Source organism: Oreochromis aureus, linkage group 3 (assembly GCF_013358895.1).
Source record: "Oreochromis aureus strain Israel breed Guangdong linkage group 3, ZZ_aureus, whole genome shotgun sequence".
NCBI classification, from domain to species: domain Eukaryota; kingdom Metazoa; phylum Chordata; class Actinopteri; order Cichliformes; family Cichlidae; genus Oreochromis; species Oreochromis aureus.
In genome coordinates this window covers 34,235,654-34,255,307 of record NC_052944.1, presented here as the reverse complement: position 1 = coordinate 34,255,307, position 19,654 = coordinate 34,235,654, and the positions used below count along the sequence as shown (strand labels likewise).

The 19,654-nt window shown below is 39.2% G+C and overlaps 2 protein-coding genes across 2 annotated transcripts; one reads left to right on the top strand and one right to left on the bottom strand.

The window, feature by feature from the left end:
• The first annotated feature begins 5,819 nt into the window (after positions 1-5,819).
• vbp1 (von Hippel-Lindau binding protein 1) lies at positions 5,820-12,525 on the top strand. Its single transcript, XM_031735506.2, has 6 exons — positions 5,820-5,952; positions 7,721-7,845; positions 8,104-8,170; positions 10,311-10,409; positions 10,562-10,700; positions 11,721-12,525. The coding sequence occupies exons 1-6, from the start codon at positions 5,872-5,874 to the stop codon at positions 11,795-11,797; spliced, it is 588 nt and encodes a 195-aa protein (XP_031591366.1). The 5' UTR covers positions 5,820-5,871; the 3' UTR covers positions 11,798-12,525.
• Positions 12,526-17,120: 4,595 nt separating this feature from the next.
• Positions 17,121-19,010, bottom strand: LOC120433650 (E3 SUMO-protein ligase ZBED1-like). Its single transcript, XM_039600301.1, has 3 exons — positions 17,538-19,010; positions 17,205-17,392; positions 17,121-17,127 (listed from the first exon to the last, which is right to left on the bottom strand). The coding sequence occupies exons 1-3, from the start codon at positions 19,008-19,010 to the stop codon at positions 17,121-17,123; spliced, it is 1,668 nt and encodes a 555-aa protein (XP_039456235.1).
• Between the last annotated feature and the right edge of the window lie 644 nt (positions 19,011-19,654).

Sequence of the window (19,654 nt, the reverse complement as noted above, 5' to 3'; positions counted from 1 at the left end):
TTACTAGTAGCATAACTAAGATGATAATCTAAAGGTGATGTCAAAGCATAGTCAGTGCAGAGCACAGATTGTTATTAAAACATTTAAAACTTTGAGACTGAAACATCCTCGGTCAGCGTGGGATTTGATGTTAAAATCCTTGTACTCGCAAAATAAATTTCTCACTTCCTATTAAAAAAAAAAAACACGATCCTAGCACACAGGCGCTTATATTTCGTATCATGGCAAATTTTTCAATGTTGGTCACTGGCATAGTGGCAGCCACAGCAGTACACCATCTGTAAATCAAGTATGCTAAGCTCCAGCTCAGAAGCATTGGTTTGCTACTATGCCACATTCACCAGACGTATTGCCAGATAGTGTCAGCTGATTGTCACTGTACTAAACCAACTCTCTCCTCTGGACGTGCTAGATTGAGATGATATTAGCTGTTTTAGCTGTGAGCACTATTTATACAATAGTTGGTTTTCAGTACACAGTTTCTTTGGATTACACAGGTCTGCAAAGCTGAGTGGGATATTTTTGGTACATTTTATGTTTTTTAATGTGCTGAATCCAAAAATGATCTCCATTTCCCTCTATTACGTACAGGTTTTTTTTGTTTGTTTGTTTGTTTTTTGCAAAAGATGAGGAGTTTTCATTTTAAAAAAGTACAACAGCAATAAAAAAAATCTATATTTTATTACAATTAACTATGCATAATTTTTCTGAGATTCCATATGAACAAAATAAACCTGTTGGGACATGATCATCTGAGCTTCTGATTATTATTTTATTATTATTCTGAAGATCATTCTATAAAAAGGAGAAGAAGGAGAAGAAGAATACTTCCAGATATTAATACACATTGTGGGAATCTGCTCTCATCTGTGAAGAGAATGGGGAGCCAATAGTAGACCAGACAGTTCTGCTGTTCTCTGGGGAATGGCAAATGATCTGCATGGTGCTTGGCTATTCGCACTACTCAGCTTTGGGCTTATGGAAATTTTATTTCGGTTAATAAAATGTAAATTTAAGTTTTGTCATCAAGGATGATACAGAGCAATTACTTTCTATTTTTGTAGTTTTGTGGTTGTGGTTTGTTAACAGAATTAAATGTTGATAACAGGAAATTAGTGTGTCCTGATTGTTTAAGAGTTGTCATTGTTAATCTAAGTCTTAAAATGTATCATTTGTATCATTCAACCATAGTTACAGAGGACAAAAAATTCCTTGTAGTTTTAAAAAAGTGGTACTATATCTGTGTTGATACAGTGGTCTTATAGTAGCAGTAGATCCTTGTGGTGAATATTTTTCACCACGAATGGAAAATCATGTTAATGTAATGTAGCAATGCTGTGTTACAGCTGTTTGTGACTTTTAAAAAAACTAATATGATGATGAGTGTAAAAGTTTCAATGTTTTTTTTATTCATTAAACAGACATGATTTAACAAGAAATCACATCTGAATGCTTAATTTGTACTTGACACAGTTTATGGTGTGTGCAATAACAATTTTCTGGAGAATTTTAAGTTTTATCACTTCAAGAGTAAAGATGTGTTCGACATACAAGATCTAAATGTACATATAAAATATGCACATTAAACAAATTGCTATCAAAATTATGGGTAAACTGTTGTACTTTTAAAAATGTCACACTTTTAAAATTGTGTAATTTGAGTTGTGCAAGATTTTGCAGTTAGAATTACATATAAAAATCCAACTAAAACAGTACACATCTTCAACTTGTGAAAATTTCTGTATTTTTAAAAATCAGTTAATTTCCATTTTTACTTCTTCTTTTTTTTTTTTTTTACCCTTTTTTTATTTTATTTATTCTTTTTTCCATTTTTATAATTCTGCTATGACCTCTGTGTTTTGTTTTCAGCCATCAGACTGGCCGGGTCTGGATCAACACAGTGCTCTGGCAGAGTTGAAATTTACCACAATAACATCTGGGGAACAGTCTGTGATGAAGACTGGGACTTAAATGATGCTGATGTGGTTTGCAAAGAGTTAAACTGTGGACCGGCACTACAGGCTCCTCAATCAGCTTACTTTGGTGCAGGAACTGGACAGATATGGCTTGAAGAAGTGTCATGCACAGGAAATGAAAACTTTCTAACTGACTGTCCAAGCAGTGGATTTGGAGGAATTGACTGTGACCATTCTGAGGACGCTGGTGTCATCTGTTCAGGTGAAAAACATTTTTGGTCATCCACAACATGTCAAATACATATCTTTAAAACATATCTTTACAACTACTCATACAGTCTCCAAATGCAAACGGGTACAAACAGAAAGTAAATGGTTTGTATTTGAGACCGAGAAGACGCACAAAGTCCAGAGAAATGGCTTGTATGAGGAACAGCATCCGGCTTTTAATTTGTGCCAAATCAAAAACATGGCGATCTGTCTTCTGTGAAAAGTATTTGAGTCACTGAAAGTAGGTGCAGTTATATCACAATAAACTATAATAGTGCAACCAAATATACAGAACAAGAAAATGCACACGCTGTCATTTTAAAATGACTGGATGCCAGTGTTGAGGCTGAGGCAGCCACATTTATAATGATCGCTGTTAGAACATGAAGTGGCCAAGATGTTGGTGATGATGATGATGAAGATGATGGGAATCTTTACAGATATTAACTAAAATTAAAGAGGAGTTTATCATCTTACAAGCTCTGTCGAAAAAGGTGAGGCAGAGAGAGAAAGAGATTGAAGTCCCCCCGTGGTGATATCTGAGAGGGGGTAAAAGGTCTTAACATCCAGCCTTATGTGTTAAAAAAGATCAGAGTGCTAAAACAGAGCTTTTCCCTATTTTCTTACAGTAGATCATCTTTCATTTTAATCAGAGATATAGTTGAAGTATAGGTCTGATTAGCATATTAAAATGAGAAATATAGTTTTAGTAGTGAAAATGACTCTTCTAATGTCTGAATGTTGTGTGTGTAGACACGATCCAGCTTTGACCTTGGGATATTAGTGTCTCGGGAATTTGGAAAAGATAAGAAATGCATCGGCAGCCCATCGTTATACATGATTTTGAATGAGAGTAATGGTACCAAGTCTTGTAATGGTTGAGCAAAGAAACATAATTTGAATCAATACTGATCAGAATATAATCAGGTATATTAAAAACAAGTATGTTTAAGTTTAAGCAATATAAAAAATAAGAAAATATAAAGTATGATAATGATTTTAAAGACAGGCCTCACACTGAGAGTTTGACCTCGGTGAGTGTGAATGTGGGGGTGCTGCAGGATGGGAGTGACAGAGTGACACACGGGAGCCACTGATCTCGCAGAATGTCTGACTTACAAAATGTGTGATTTAATAAAATAAATTGTATTGAGTAAATTGTTATTGACAGACAAAGATCTTAAAAGAGAAAAAGAAAAGAAAGTGTTCCCATGTGTTTAAATTAAAAATAAATTGCGCTCAAATTAATGCTCATGTGAGAATGGATGCTGATGGAATCTAACTGAAGTAGAAATTGTATAAAATGAATGAAACTTGAAGTAAATTATATCCATTTTTCACTAAATGCTCAAATGTGGTGAATTTTTCAATGTTTATGAATAACACAGAAAAGAAGAAAATGTCATTTTAAAGTTTAAACTTTGTTTTAAATTGTGTGTGCGGGAAAAGTCAGACAGACAGAGAGAGGGTGATAAGGTGTAGGTGGACATCAGGTGATTAGATGATAACAATGTGATTGGATGTCCCCATGGGTGAGGCCAGATGTCGTCTCAGGAGATGTGACATCCGGTAATACAGGAGGAAGTTGGAGGAAGTTCTTGGTGAAAGTGAATCTGGCAGCTGTCGACTCCTCCGTGGACATGAAAGACCCGGCTGTGATGGAGTCCGTCGTGAATTTGGTAACTTGTGCTACAAAATCTTATTAAAGTGTCTATACTTATAATTTTTAATGAAAAACATACCAGATGTTTTAAAGACAGTCTTAGGTGATGAATATTCCCCCCCAAAAAACACTTTCTTTGCATTTCCTTGTGTAAAATGTTAAAATGTAACAATAACAGTCTATAATTTGCGGTGTAATCATTAAATTCTCTTTTCTGTTGCGCAGGTCAAAAATGAGTTGGGAGATACGAGTGGTGACCTAAAAGTGAGCTGGTGGAAACTTCCAGAAAAGAAAGACATCAAAAAACAAGAGACGTGTACTCCATAGTTCACACTGTTTGTTTCAATAGCTGGATGAAGGCGGCTTACAGCCTGTAAAAATGATTTGATTGATTTAATCTTCACTTTTCAGATGGTATCTGTGTGTTTGCTTGTTTCTGTTGTGGTACATTTAGTTGTTAAGCAAACATCATCTCTATGAGTGCAAACTTTAATGGGGTTGATGACTTAATTCTGTGATGAATTTACAAAGAAGACATGTTCAGTTGGTGCCAGCAGAGAAATATATCACAGTCAAATATGAAATTTAGCATCTGCTTTGAATTGAGGTAAAGGGATGTGATTTTCAAGGTAACAAAGTTATATTTCCATGTGGTTTGCATCATGAGAAACAAAACAAATGGGAAGATATCTTCCTTGACCTTTCTTGACCATAATGACTTTTTCTTTGTCTCTCAAAAAGTTAGAATTTGAATTTAAACCACTTTATTTGAGATGTTTTGAATTGACTGAAAAACTGTAATATAAAATGCATCTGTGTGTTTTACTAGGACCCATTTCTGTTTAAGCTTGCATATTAATAGATTTTTTCTTAAATTATTGGTGATAAATGCTAATCGAGTTCTTCTTATCCTTTCCATTTTAATTCTTTGTTTTACTGTATATTGAATTTATATTGCGTGAGCTCTCGAGTTAATCTACTCTTCACTTTTCTGTGTTTGTTTTTTATATTTTACTTGAGAAAAGGCAGATAGGTGTGGAGATTTATTAAAAACATGACTTCCAGATGATATTCCCTGACAGTACTTTTCGGTGTCCATAATTCCCTCAGTGTTGACAAAATCCCCACCAACATTGGCTGAAATGTTGCCCCAAACCATGACAAACCCAAGTTTCCTTACATACTGAGGACGATTTAAACCAAAAAGAATTCAAGTTTTGATTCATCACTCCATACGACACATTTGTTACTGATTTTCAGTCCAGTTCTTGTGTAATTTGGCATCCTTTGACCTTTTCACTTTTTAAGCCTGTCACTTGTTCTTTTGTCCTCCACTTGTCCAGTTTCTATTTTTAAGGACGCCCTGCACATCATGCTGGGATGTGGCAGGTTTTTGGCTAACAGCTCTTTGGAAGTCATCTTATCCCTCTTAAACTGTGTGATCACTAACATTTTTCAAGTGCCTAAAGACAAGATTTAAAAAAGTATGTTATGTACAGCCACAAATTGATTCTTTCCTTGAGCCTTTTTATGCTTGAATAATTCATAGCAGTGTTATGTGGCTTATCAATGGTCAGGTAGAAGGGCTGGACTGAAAATAAATGAAAAAGTAGCTGATCTCCTGAGAAAAACTCAGAAAGCCGGGAAAACTACTGCTCAAGAGCACTTTAAAAATTACAAAAAAGTCTCGTTCCTTGGAAGTAATATACACAGGAATGAGGGATGACTACACTTTTTTCACAGTACTGTAATTATGTTTTGTTTAGGTGGCTGGATTTGACTGTGCCTTGAATGCTGTAATCATGTTACTAACACTATTATAAATCATTAATAATGTATCATTATTATGTGTGACATTAAAAGGTTCTTGATTCAAAAACGACTCGTTGAGCCTTTTGTGTTACTCCAGTTGCAGCCTGTGACCACTAGAAGCAGCAGAGTCTTGTTTCCCCGCTTAAGACGCTTGTACGCATGCTCGTACGTCAGGAAGCGTCAGGAAGGAAGGAGTAGCCTCTCTCCAAGATGGCAGCGATCATAGACAACAGCAATGCCGTAGGGGCGACAAAGAGAAAGCATCTCGGGATCCCAGAAGCGGTTTTTGTGGTGGGTAAACCCGGACATTTGTCGCTGTGTCGCTGGTTTGACTTGTTATTACTCCGCTGAAGACACACTTGTAGCTGTAGCTTCCGGTGTGCGGGTGCAGCATGCTGGCTAACAGCTAAGCTAACAGACAATCCTGCTGTGTGTGCAGGCTGGGCGGCAGCTCGTTTCCATCTATGGACATCACTGCATTATTGTCACTCTGCCTCGTTTCCTCTTTAGGCTTTAGGTCAGTTCATACAGCCACACATCAGTCTAACTGGAGGCTGCTTTGGTGACATTAGCCTCCTCCGTGCACAATCAGGCAGTAAGATGAGCACATTTAGATTTAAAGTGTATAGTGAATACGTCCGAACATATATGGGCTACTGCTCTCAGGTCTCCTGACAGCTGCAAATACAGCACAAAGTTAAGTGTCACGTGATCTGCAGGTTATTTTTCTCCTTTAGAGTGTGCATTATATCACAGAGCCCACTGCCGTGTCTTCAGTGTGTTTGTTTCATCAGGTCAGCGGTTCAAAACTCCACCGAAACTAGAAAATATTGATCTTCATTTACTTAAAATCACCTTAGGTGATTAGTTTTCAGTAATTCATCACTTATTTCACTGCAAATCCTCACTCATGTATGTTCTTTGGCCTTTGCTGAGCAAATACAGGCCAATTACAACCAGAGCTGGTCAGTCGATTACAGGTTGAGGTGTAGTCGTCTGGTAAAGTATCAGTCACACATGTACCTACATGCATGTGCATGTCAGAGCACAGTGCAGTTTAATGTACAGTCTCCATCTCCACCTGTCAGCCACCATGTCTTCCTCACACAGCTTTGCTTCCTTGATGTGTAATCTCCCTGTTTCTGCTCCCTCTATCCCTCACTCACCTGTGATGAGCACATGTACATTTCTAACCGGCTATCAAAAGCTGAACATCAGATTCACAGATATTATAAATGTGATTGTACCATGTGTTTGTTTCAGATTTTTATGGTGGAAACAGTTTGAGCTGTTGCAAGTCCCAACAGATCTTTCACAATAAAAGCCTTGTCAAGAAATGAAGTGTTTCTGACCAGTAAGAGTCTAAGAGGCCATTAATTTGAAAGACATGGTACCATGAGGTCTTTAAGATACATGGGGCCTGATTATTAAACATCTTGACAGTGTAATGAAGTAATTTGGTGTAAAACTAATTCCTGCATCTTCAGCAGGCAGTTTGAGTGCAAAGTTCTAATGTTGTTCTTTATTTAGAGTTGCCTTTTATTTGTCCTCATTGATGTCCAAATCACCAGCTATTCCATAACGTACAATGTTTTTTGTTACAGAAGAGTTGACTTCATAAGTTTCTTAACATTAACTTACTGAAAACATGGCATGAAGATGCCATTCGAAAAATTTATTCTGAAATGATTCCGCAATTTGTAGACTGTTGAGCCTCTGCCTGTATTTAACCCTGAGGAAATCTGCCTCTCTAAAATGCTCTTTTTATACCCAATCTTGTGACTGACCTGTTGCCAGTTAACCTAATTAGTTACAAAACATTCCTCCTTCCTTCCTTCCTTAGTACCACTTTTGTTGCCCTCATCCCAACTGCTTTGGGATTGAGGTAGTACATAATCTCTCCAGTGTGTCCTGGTGCCCAAATCACCTCGCTCATGAGGCATCCCAATCTGATGCCTAAACCAGCTCAACTGTTTGCTTTCTGGTTTATTGTTATTGTTTAGTTCATTGTTAGTTAATCTTGGTTCATTCTTTCTTTCTCTCTTGCCTGGATTTTCAGGAGGATGTCGACTCTTTTATGAAGCAGCCCGGCAATGAGACGGCGGACGCAGTGCTGAGGAGGCTGGACGAACAGTACCAGAAATATAAATACATGGAGCTCAACCTGTCTCAGAAGAAACTCAGGTGACACCAGTGAAGGAACACTTAACCTTGTTGTTATGGGCTTAGACAGAGATTTGACAGGTCATTAGAGTTTGGTGTTAATATGGGACACCATCAGCTGGTGGACATAATTTCTGAGTGATAATCAAAGATTTGGACAGATATTAAAGACATTTAGTGAGCTGTTTAAAGAAGAGCATCAGCAGAATTTAGACGAATAAGGACACACAGACACACACGTTTCATAATAACATCCAAATCACATCTCTTTGCTCGCAGGTTGAAAAACCAGATCCCTCAAATCAGACAAACGCTAGAAATCCTACGACACATGCAGAAGAAGAAGGTGCGTACGGTTGTTGTGAACCAACTTTAAAATGTTACCATTGTGTGACACCAGTGTAATTGTGTGTTGAGCCTGTTGTAATTTGACTTGATGTTAAGTGAATCAAACAAATATTGGTTTGAATTCATTTACAGGGATGCCTGTCAGGTCAAAGGTTATTTCTGTAGCACATTTTAAACAACCTCAGTTGACCAAAGTGCTGTAAAAGTTATACAAAATATACACTGTACACAACAGTCGCAAAATCAACAATATATATACACAAAAACATATAAAACAAGTAAATTGGACTCCGTTTGCATTATAAAAGCCAGGGTACTCTGCTCAACTAGACCCAAAAGCAAGTGAGAACAAATAGGTTTTTAAAAGTGTCTTAAAAATGATGGGCAGCTAAAAGTTCTGTATCCATTGAGCCTCTTAAAACAACTGAATACTGAAATCGGCTGGAAGCCGGTGTAAGGTGGCCAGTACAGATGTAATGTGATCGCATGGTTTCTTTCCGGTCAAAGTGAGCTGCTGCATTTTGTACAGCTTGTTTGATCAGAGCCAACATATAAGAATTACAACAGTCTAGATGAGAGGTAATAGAAATGTCAAATATCACACCAAGGTTCCTTATAGGATGACAGTTAGAGGTTAAGAGACCAGTGGCGCTGTCATACCCATCTAACATGTTGGACTGTCCAGTTAAAATGATTTCTGTTTCGCTTTTGTTCAGATTCATGAAGTTTATCTCCAAACATGATTGTATATCTCTGAGACAGTTCACCAGTGCCTGAATAGAAGCATGGCTGCTGGTTTGTATAGGCAAATATAGCTGTAGGTCATTTGCAAAGCAATGAATAGAGATGTGGAAATGAAAGAAGATAGTGGGCCCCAGCACAGAACCCTGAGGTACCCGACAACTAAGTGTGGACACAGATGAAACTCCTGTCCTGCAGATGTGACTGTATCCATTTAAGGGCTGTATGTTTAATACCCACACACAATTCAAGCCTTGACAGAAGAAATGCCATCAAATACAGAGACGCATCATATCGTCCATGATAACAACAGTATAGGTTTTTATGCAATACAAAAATATTATCCTAGGATATCATTGCTATAGCAACGCAATGCTTTTAAGTCCCCTAGTGAAAGTGAGAACTGAGTGTCAGCATATATAAATTAAAAAAAGAACTACTTCAACAATAGAATAAAATAGAATAGCCCTTTATTGTCATTGTACATGTACAACGAAATTGTAGAAACCTCAAACAAAGCACAATACTGTGCAGAGTATGCAAGAGAACTGTCCCTGCTAAAGGTGGAAACCACAAACATGTTTCATCACTTCATGCAAAATTATGCTATTGAGCACAGACATGTTACAAAGAAGGAGATACTATATATAAACAAATATAAACAAATGACTCAACCAAGTGTCGCTAACTGCTCTCCATATGAAAGGCAGAGGAAGCAGTGGATGGAAATGACTGATGTTGTTACTTTGTGGAAAAGCAGAGCTTTAAGCAGCTGGTGAAAACGCTTGATCCAAGACAAAAAGTCTCAGGTAGAAACTATTTTTCACCTTACTGTGTGACAGTGTTGTGCAGCTGCTGGAAATATTACAAGGTTAAGTCACTTTAATTATTGTTAAACTAAAGTGTGAAGCACTCATACTGCACTTTACATCCTTACATCACACATCAGCTCTGCTGTTTACAAATGATCCAACATGGTATCGATTATGTACATTTAAAAGCCAAAATCTTAGCTGTTTAAAACACGACTTCATCAGTTCAAAAATTATTTAATTCAGTGTAAAAAAAAAAAAAAAAAAAAAAAGAAAAAAAAATGCGTCTTGAAAAAAAAAAAATAATAATTTTTTTTAAAGGACCAATCTGCACATATTTTATTACTCTTGGTTAAATAATGAGCCAGTAACTTAATATTTTATCACATTATCAATCAGGCCACTTCTCAGATTTGTAAATAACGCATAAATAACTAAATCTTTTCATGTTTGTCTGACTACTTAACGTAGCTGTGAGAGTGTCGTGTTCAAAGCGGTGGCAATGGTTGAAGGTCGGCCAAAGTTAAAGTGTGTGGCAGAGAAGTTGATAATGAAGCACCTTTAACCAGGTTTGCTTTCCTTCAGGAAACCACAGAGCCAATGGAGACACACTTCCTGTTGGCTGACAATGTTTACTGCAAGGCGTCAGTGCCACCCACTGACAAAGTCTGCCTATGGTTAGGGGTAAGTATGCTCAATGAGCATTTTATTTCAAGGATAAAGCCAAAAAATAATGAATCAAAAATGACTGTCTTGTGGACCTCGTTCATAGAAGTGTTACTTATATGAAGCTCAGCGTTTCCCTCTTTGTCCACCCTGACGTTTTCTCCTCACAGGCAAACGTCATGTTAGAGTACGACATCGATGAAGCTCAGGCTCTGCTAGAGAAGAACCTCTCTACGGCGTCTCGCAACCTGGAGACGCTCGAGGAGGATCTGGACTTCTTGCGAGACCAGTTCACCACCACCGAAGTCAGTATCCTTCCGCAGCGTAGCCCGCCCAGGCGGAGGTTACACCAGTGATGTCATTGACAAAGCTCTCTGAAGCAAATAGGGTTCACTTTTTCAGTGGAAAATGGCGACATCTAGTGGCCAAACTACTGGTTTTCCATTAGTGTGAGTGGAGGCCATGACCTCACACTGTACTGCTGGTGTTGTTTCAGTCCAGCTTATTACATACAGGATTTCTGTTGTTATTTGGAAATGACTTAATCAGTATAAATGTTTCACTGTTTAGAAGAAAAAACATCGATTTTTGAGGTACATTCACCTTAAAGTGAAAGTAAGTTGCCTCTGTGCGTTTTCACTTCAAAAATAATGTCCAGACTTAAGATGGAGAGTAACAAACAAATAAACCAGGAAGTAATCACCAGCGCTGCAAAGATAATTTAATAAGCAGCTTAGGCTGCCAGGCATGATTCACTGCTCTCCGGTGTTTTTTAGACCAGACGATTCATTAAGTAACTTGTTTGAGTCATAAACCAATGATTTAAAAAAGAAAAAAACATTATTTTATTGGTTGATAAGAAACACAGCGTGAAGTGGACAGATGATAAACTGCAGCTTTGCCCATTAAAAACTGAAAATAACCTTCAAGATGATCTCCTTTAAGGGAGTAATCCCATATCGCTCCCTGGGAGTCCGTCCTGGTCACCAGCATGTTTTACTTTACAGCTTCACTGGGTTCACTGACTTCTCTATCAAACTTTAATGAGAGGATGATGAGAGCTGGGACTCTGGTTATGACCTTCAGTACGCTTGAAGGTAGAGTATCAGCTCATGAGTGTGACTGGAAGCTCCAGCTGTGCGAGTCACACCAAAAAAATGTGTCTGGTTGTTCGAGGTCTAACAGAAGTGTGCAACATGACTGTTTACTGCTACTTGTAGTGATGAAAAACCCTGTTTGGTGCTGATCAAAACATCAGCACCAAACTCCAGATCAAAACATCAATCCAGACGAGCCCTCTGTTGCTCCTTAACTCGCTGCTCCCTCCAGATATGGCACGAGTCTACAACTGGGACGTGAAGAGAAGGAGCAAAGAAAGCCTCCTCAAATCAACAGACAAGTCTTAATATCGACGGGACGGCGTCCACACCACCTTCTGCTAAATATCTCTCCTTAGTCAATACTAAAAAGAAAAAAAACTTTAAAAAAAACAAACCCCGTCCCCCAGACTCACGTGTATGTTCACCCCGGAGCTCGGCGCGTAGAGGGCGTGTTGGAAAACTTTCCTCGAGCTGCAGCTTGGAGTTGATTTCCAGCGTGCCCTCTATACAGCCAGCCTCCAACTTCCACCAGTACTGTTTTCTGTTGATTTGTTACTTTTTAAAGTATTTTTTCAAGTAAAAACTAACAAAAGCAATGAGGCAATTTTTGTATTCTTTTTAAAGATTTGAGTATGTTCCTGTCATTTTATTTGATTGTTTTTGGCAGATTGTGAGCGAGGGCTCTCTCACATCATCTTCTCTTTGCATTTTCCCTCCTTACTGACCGGACTCTCCTGTTTTTTAGTTATTCTTTTCTGTTCCTCATTCAGCAACATTCACGTTCAGGACTTTAAGTTTCTAAAAACACGCTGTGAGTAGAATAAAGCTCGTAGGAAAACCATCATCTCCACAGGAGACGAACAACACAGTAAAAGTAGTTTGGACTGTAGTCCTGCTTCACACTCACCCATCTCCCCATCTCCTCCTCCTCCTTTTTGCCACTGTTCTGTCTGTATTTATTTGTCTCTCACTGTATTCATTAAACGATGAATGAAGTAAAAGGAGAACACTTGGGCAAAGAGATGAGACCTTGACCTGGTGCTGTGTGTATTTTTTCAGCAGAGAAAGAAAGTGTGTAAATAAGTGCAGTGAAACATGTACGGAGGCCAACAGGAAGCGATGTGGGGAAACAAATGAGTGTCTGAATCTATTATAGTGAGCTGCTTCTGTTAAAAGAAGCTTCAGGTACCAAATAGCTGCTCAAATAGTAGAGATCTTTTTCTATTGTTGAATAGAGATAAACCTGTAAGAAAGCACTCGAACAAAAACTAGTTGAAAATTGAGTTTTATGGATTTTTAGTGTGTGTGCACTTCCTGCATTGATATACCAGCATTAGTAGCCCCTCCCCCAAAATAATGTAGCATCTGCACTGAAGCAAAAGATTTCATGGGAAAGAATCAGAGCTGATAACATGCAGTTTAGTTGGAGTAAATAAGCTCTCACATAAATTGTTTACACTTCTCAAAGTACAGGACTGAGAGCAGTAGATGGTGGACGAAACCGCAATGAGATACATGAGGGAATCTTTGTTTTCTGTCTGTATATAAACCAGTAGCTTACACTGCTGTGTAATATCATTTACCAGTGCATACTCTTTCAGCCTCATCCACAAGACAAGGCAGGTAAGGCTTTCCAAGTTCCAAAATTATTTACCTCAGATGAATGAAAACAGATGACACGTTACATGGTGTAATCACAAATAGTATTGTTAAAGTATTTAACAATACTAAAGTATTTATTTAACAACCTCTTCACTCCCTCTATAGGAGTTGGGAGGGTAGGTGCTGCTAAATTAAATACACTTTATAAAAGCAGATGTTTCAGCAGTTTGCTGGTCTGAAGCATTATTCCTGACAATGAAACACATCAATAATGATCTTTAAAAATGTTGCTGTCCATCAGTCTGGGGAAGCTTTTAAGGCCACTTCCAAACTGTTTGAAGTTCATCATTCTGCAGTGAGAAAGGTTATTCACAAATGCAAAACATTAAAGAGTTGCCACAATCATTCAGGAGTGGACATCCGTGCAATGCTCAGAGAAACTGCAGAAAACACCAGACCTACATCTCAGTCTCTAAATTTCAAGACAGCACAATTAGAAAAAGACTGACAGAGAATGGCTTGTTTGGAAGGGTTAACAGGAGAAATCCTCTCCTCTCTGAAAAGAAGCAGCACAGCTTCTAGGACGGTAGACAGATGAGCCCATGGTGGAGATGTTTGGCTATAAAGCACAGCTACATGTGAGTGTTCAAGAGTCAAATGTGAGGTCATCCATCTGACTGGGTGATGCAACAGGGCAATGACCCCAAGCACAGCGGCAAACAGATGAATGCCTGCAAACCTCAATGGACTGAAGCAGCAGTGCAAAGAAGAGTGGGCTAAAACTCCCCCACAATGATGTGAGAAACAGACAAAGTCATTAGTGATGTGCCGGTCTTTCTCTCACCCTCTCTCTCGCACTTTTTTTCCGCCTCACTCCGCACCCGAGCCTTGTGCTTTGCGCTGGGCAGAGGGGGGAGGGGCGGTAGTTACACTCGCAGTAGCACAGGAACAGAGCAGGAGGGGGAGAGAGAGCCAGGGACAACAACGTCACATTAGAAAGGTATAGTAATCATCCACAACCATTTTCAGTTGGGGATGATAAAGGATTCAGAAAGTTTATTCATGCAGGCCCATATGACAGAGAATATGCATCTTCTTTTTGTTTTCATATTTTAATTTATATTTAATTGTGTTGTGGTTTGCAGTGTTTTGTGTTGTTTCACTTTAAATTTGTTTAAAAGGAAAAAGCTGAAAATTTAAATAGTTAAAAGTTGAAATGTAAATAGTTGTTTTTTGTATTATATGATTTATTTATTACATTTTATGTGGAGTGAATAAATAAAAGTATATTTACGGTGGCTGCTAGAGACAAAGCACATACAAACTCCGAAGCACGTAAAAACTCAGAAGCACGTACAAACTCCAAAACACGTACCAAACACAACAGTAGTGCTCCAGGATGCTAGGGCGCAGTGTTGAGCTTTTGTTACCTAGTGGCTTCACAAGCCAGGAAGTACCAATGACCGGATTTGGTGTGTGGTACTAACAGGTAAATGAACTTTTTTTTTAAATTATTTGAATATATATGAGTGCTTGTGCATAAATACACAAACAATACACATATGCTTTCAATTGTGTAATTTAAGTGATCTAGGTAGCTCTGTTTTGGAAGTTCAGTTAACGCTAGAAATGTGTTTTGGAGTTTGTACGTGTTTTGGAATCTGTGCTTTGTCTCTAGGGGCCACCGTATATATTTATATATAAAAATATATAAATAAAACCACGTTGTTGTTGTTTTTACATTAGTAATTCCTTTTGTGCATAATTTTATATTGTTGTTAATAATAAATTAATTAAAGCAACAAAAAAACCTGAAGAGCCGGTTGGGAGCTGGAAGAGCCAGCTCTTTTTAGTGATCCGAGCCGGAAGAGCCGGTTCTCTAAAAAGAGCTGGAAATCCCATCACTACTCTTCTGTCAGCACACAAATGAAGCATCAATTCAATTCAATTCAATTCAATTTTATTTATATAGCACCAAATCACAACAAAAGTTGCCTCAAGGCGCTTTATATTGTACAGTAATCACTGCAAACTAAAAGGCAAATAATCAATCAATCAATCAAAATTTATTTATATAGCACATTTAAAAACAGCAGTTTTGATCAAAGTGCTTCACAAATTAGGAAATAAAAATAAGACAAATTTACCAAACAACAACACAAGACGAGACAAACATAGAAACCAACCAAATGATAATCAAACTATCTTACATGAAAGCCAGAGTAAAAAGATGGGTCTTTAAACGAGATTTAAAAGACTGAACAGTCTCAGAAGAGCGAATGGCAATAGGGAGGTTGTTCCACAGTCTAGGAGCTGCAATAGCAAAGGCACGATTGCCTCTGGTTTTCAACCTAGACTTAGGTTGCATTAAGAGCATCTGGTTAGAAGATCTTAGTGCTTTTATAGGATTATACAAATGAAGAAGTTCTGTTAAATAACTAGGGGCAGTGTTATTTAAGATTTTATAAGTGAGTAAAAGAATTTTAAAATCAATGCGAAATTTCACAGGAAGCCAGTGTAAGTTAGCTAAAACTGGAGTAATATGATCATGCATTCTGGCACCCGATAAAAGGCGTGCAGCAGCGTTCTATACTAATTGCAAACGGTAAAGAGAGGAGGGAGGGAGGCCTAAATAGAGGGAGTTACAATAGTCCAGTCTAGAGGTAATGAATGCATGAATAAGCTTTTCAAGGTCCGTGGGGGAGAGGAAAGGCTTAGCTTTAGCAATTTGATGTAGCTGATAGAAGCTAGATTTAACCACAGTAGAAACTTGTTTCTCTAATTTGAAGGAGAGTACCCCAAGGTCTCTTACAATGTGGGAGAGGTAGCTAGCAAGTGGGCCAAGGGTAACAGTTAGTTGGTTCAATGGAATATGGCTGTCAAAGACTATAACTTCAGTTTTACTGTCATCCAAGGTTAGAGACTTTTGAGATAGCCAGGTTCTCACATAATGAAGACAGTTAGATAATAGATAGATAAGATAGATAACTCTTTATTGTCACTGCACAGTCATACATAGTACAATAGTACAATGAAATTGGAAAACTGTCCTACGTCGGCACTACATATAACACAACATGACACGATACGACACATCACAACGCAACACAAACAACACAACACAGTATATTAACTTAGTAATAAAAAAGAAGAATAAGTGTATTTGTGTTGCACACTGTTATTATTGCACATTAACTATTATTGCACCTTGTTATAAATATAAATATTATTATTGTTACTGTTTTTACCGTTGGTACCTCCCCCCCAAAAAGTCCAGGTAGGTAGCCAATCAGGTCAGCTATTTGCATTGATCAGGGCTATTGCCCTGTTGTAAAAGCTGTCCTTAAGTCTGTTTGTCCGGGACAAACTGCTGACAGCAGCCTGAACCTCCTGCCAGACAGCAGCAGCTTAAACACCCGGTGTCCTGGGTGTGTACAGTCCCGTAGGATGCTGCGTGCCCTCTTGAGACAGCGAGTGCTGTACAGGTCCTTCAGAGAGGGAAGAGGATGTCCAATGATTTTTTGGGCCATATTAATGACCCTCTGGAGTAGGGGTGCAACGGATCAAAAATTTCACGGTTCGGATCGGATCACGGTTTTTAAGTCATGGATCGGATAAATTTTCGGATCAGCAAAAAAAAGACCAGACAAATTTAACTGTCCGTTTATTTATTTAAGTATTTTTTGCCCTTTAAAAAACATTCAACTCTAGAATCGTTCCACAGAATTAGATAAAAACAAAATAAGGTGCATTATAGGGCATTATAATTATTTCCTTTAATGTGGACACAATCAAAAACAACTTAAAATGCAATTTAAGGTATCATTGCTTCTTACTTTGAACATTTGGAGAATGAAATAAAAACTAGCTTATGTCCACATCATCAAAAAGAAGAAAGAAAGTAAAGCAGATGTGAGCTTATAACTTCAAAATTTTTTTCAAAAAAATGAGGATGTCTACATTTTCTGGGGAGAGTGTAGACCTATTTGCTGTAACTATATCCCCTGCTGTTGAGAATACCCGCTCGCTAGGCACTGAAGTGGCAGGCACACCCAGATAGCGTTTTGCCATTATGGCAAGGTGAGGGTATTTACATTCATTACTTTTCCACCACATCAGTGGATCACCATCCACTGGAATGCCACTTGCTGCCTCATAGGATGCCACCTCCTCTTTGATGGTGTCAGCAAAAGCCTTGCTGCCCATGTCCTTCTGTACAAAGGTGTCGCCAAAAAGCTCCGCCATTGCCGACTTCTTTTGAGGAGGACTTGTGTCTCCTCCTGTTGGTGCTGCTTGACCCTACAGGGAAAGTTACTTTATTGATTAAAAGAATTATTTAAAAAAAAAATATTTCATTGACATTAAAATGTGGCAATAACTTTGAAGAAAAACAATATCATTAAAAATAAAAAATATATAATTTCTAAATATTTATTTTCTTTACCTCTTCACAGTCTGCAGTGCCAAGACTGCTCACAGTCTCAGTAGTGAGATCACTGTATGTCCTCAGGCGTAGGGCAAGGTCTACGTGAGACAGGGACTTGAACCTTGGATCAAGTGCAGTAGTTCGGTGAAGGTAATCCTGTAGGGCTGGTGGTGAAGTGTATCTGTGCTTCAGGTCCTCTCTAATGGCAGTCTTGACATCTCTTGTGATGGTGCTGTCTTCCTCACTTGGGGCCATGGATTGTATGATCCTTGTTTTCAGAGGCAGGATCATGGACACAGATGGTGCAGTTTCAGTGCTCAACATAGTTGTAACCACTTTGAGTGGTTTGAGCAGCTGGAGGACCTCCTCTGCCACTCTAACATCTTCATCAGACAAGGTGATGATGTCTCTGACATTTTTCTTCAGGGTTTTGTCTGTTAGTGCTGAGTATATAGCTGTCTGCTGCTCAAGATAACGCTCCAACATATCATAAGTGGAGTTCCACCTTGTTGGGACATCATGTATGAGCTTATGAGTAGGCAGCTGTAGCATATCTTGCTTGGTCTTAAGCACATGAGCAGCTGTTGAACTTCGGTGGAAGTAGGAAACCACCTTCCTTATCCTCCCAAGGAGGCGGTCCATCTTACTCACTTTAATTCCCTTTTGGGATGCTAAATTAATGGCATGTGCAAAGCACCCTATCTGTGGGCCCAGTCCTGCCTCGTTCACTGCATTTATTTGGTTTTTAGCATTATCTGTTGTGACTGGGATATTGGTATTGGGCCTCTCTATCCTCCACTCTGCCACCGCTGCCATCAGTAAGTGCGCCAGATTTGTACCTGTGTGACTCTCATAGAGGGGGCGTGTCTGCAGTACAGGGCTTCGTATCTCCCACTCGGCTGTGATGTAATGAGCAGTCACGGTCACGTAGTTTTCCGTTGCCCTGGAGGTCCAACCATCTGTAGTTAGCGCAACAGAAGATGCCTGAGACAGTTCAGCCATAACTTTAGACTTTTGCTGCTCGTACATGCTTGGAACGACCTTTTCACTGAAGTGGGCGCGCGACGGGATGTCGTAGCGTGGCTCAAGCACGTTCATCAAATGTTTAAACCCCTTATTTTGTACAACGGAATATGGCATCATGTCTGCAGCTATAAACACACCAATAGCTTCTGTAATACCTTTAGCCCGGTCGGATTGGGCAGCAAAGGGCTGCTTTAATGCCGCGGATATCAGCGGTTGATGCACAGCCCTCGTCTTAGCTCCTGTCACACTAGGATGATGTCGTTTCAAATGAGCCGCCATGCACAACGTGTTGCCAGTGTCATAAGGCTTCCTCGTGCCACACTGTCGACAAACTGTGGCGGTTTTATCCACCACCCTTTTCCCATCTATATATTTAACAGGGAAGCCAAAATGCTCCCACACATGAGATTTAAGTGATGGTGGAGGTTTCTCGAGCTCCTCAGTTGGACCGCTAGCGCTGGCCATGACTAACGTTTGAAAGAGTGACCATGCGCAGATTGCGCATGAAACTTGCGCAGTGAAACTTTTTTTTTTTTTTTTTCGAATCTTCGGATCACATGCGTACCGAACCGTGGAGAGGGATCGGTTCGGATTTCGGATCAACCGTGATCCGTTGCACCCCTACTCTGGAGTGTCTTTCTGTGTGCTGCAGTGCAGCTGGAGAACCACACACTGATGCAATATGTCAGCACACTTTCAATGGAGCAGCGGTAGAAGACGGTCAGCAGCTCCTTCTTCAGGTCCATTTTTCTGAGGATTCTCAGAAACTGGAGACGCTGTTGGGCCTTCTTTAAAACCGCAGAGATGTTAGAGCTCCATTGGAGGTCTGTGTCTATGTGCACACCCAGAAACTTGAAACTGGGGACCCTTTCCACACACTCCCTGCTGATGCTGACAGGCTGCAGCTCAGACTTCCTCCTTCTGAAATCAACTACCAGTTCTTTTGTCTTGTTGGTATTGAGGTCCAGGTTGTTATCTACACACCAATCTGACAGCCTCTGAACTTCAGCTCTGTATGCCGTCTCATCTCCCCCAGAGATGAGCCCCACCACGGTGGTATCATCTGCAAACTTGATGACTGCGTTGTCTGGGTGGGTACTAACACAGTC

Excerpts from the sequence above, each read along its gene's own strand:
- vbp1 (XM_031735506.2), top strand. The coding sequence starts at position 5,872 with ATGGCAGCGATCATAGACAACAGCAATGCCGTAGGGGCGACAAAGAGA. Across the intron at positions 10,410-10,561 it reads AAGTCTGCCTATGGTTAGGG|GCAAACGTCATGTTAGAGTA; the intron begins GTAAGTATGCTC and ends TTCTCCTCACAG. Across the intron at positions 10,701-11,720 it reads GTTCACCACCACCGAAGTCA|ATATGGCACGAGTCTACAAC; the intron begins GTATCCTTCCGC and ends TGCTCCCTCCAG.
- LOC120433650 (XM_039600301.1), bottom strand. The coding sequence starts at position 19,010 with ATGGCCAGCGCTAGCGGTCCAACTGAGGAGCTCGAGAAACCTCCACCA. Across the intron at positions 17,393-17,537 it reads GCACTGCAGACTGTGAAGAG|GGTCAAGCAGCACCAACAGG; the intron begins GTAAAGAAAATA and ends CTTTCCCTGTAG.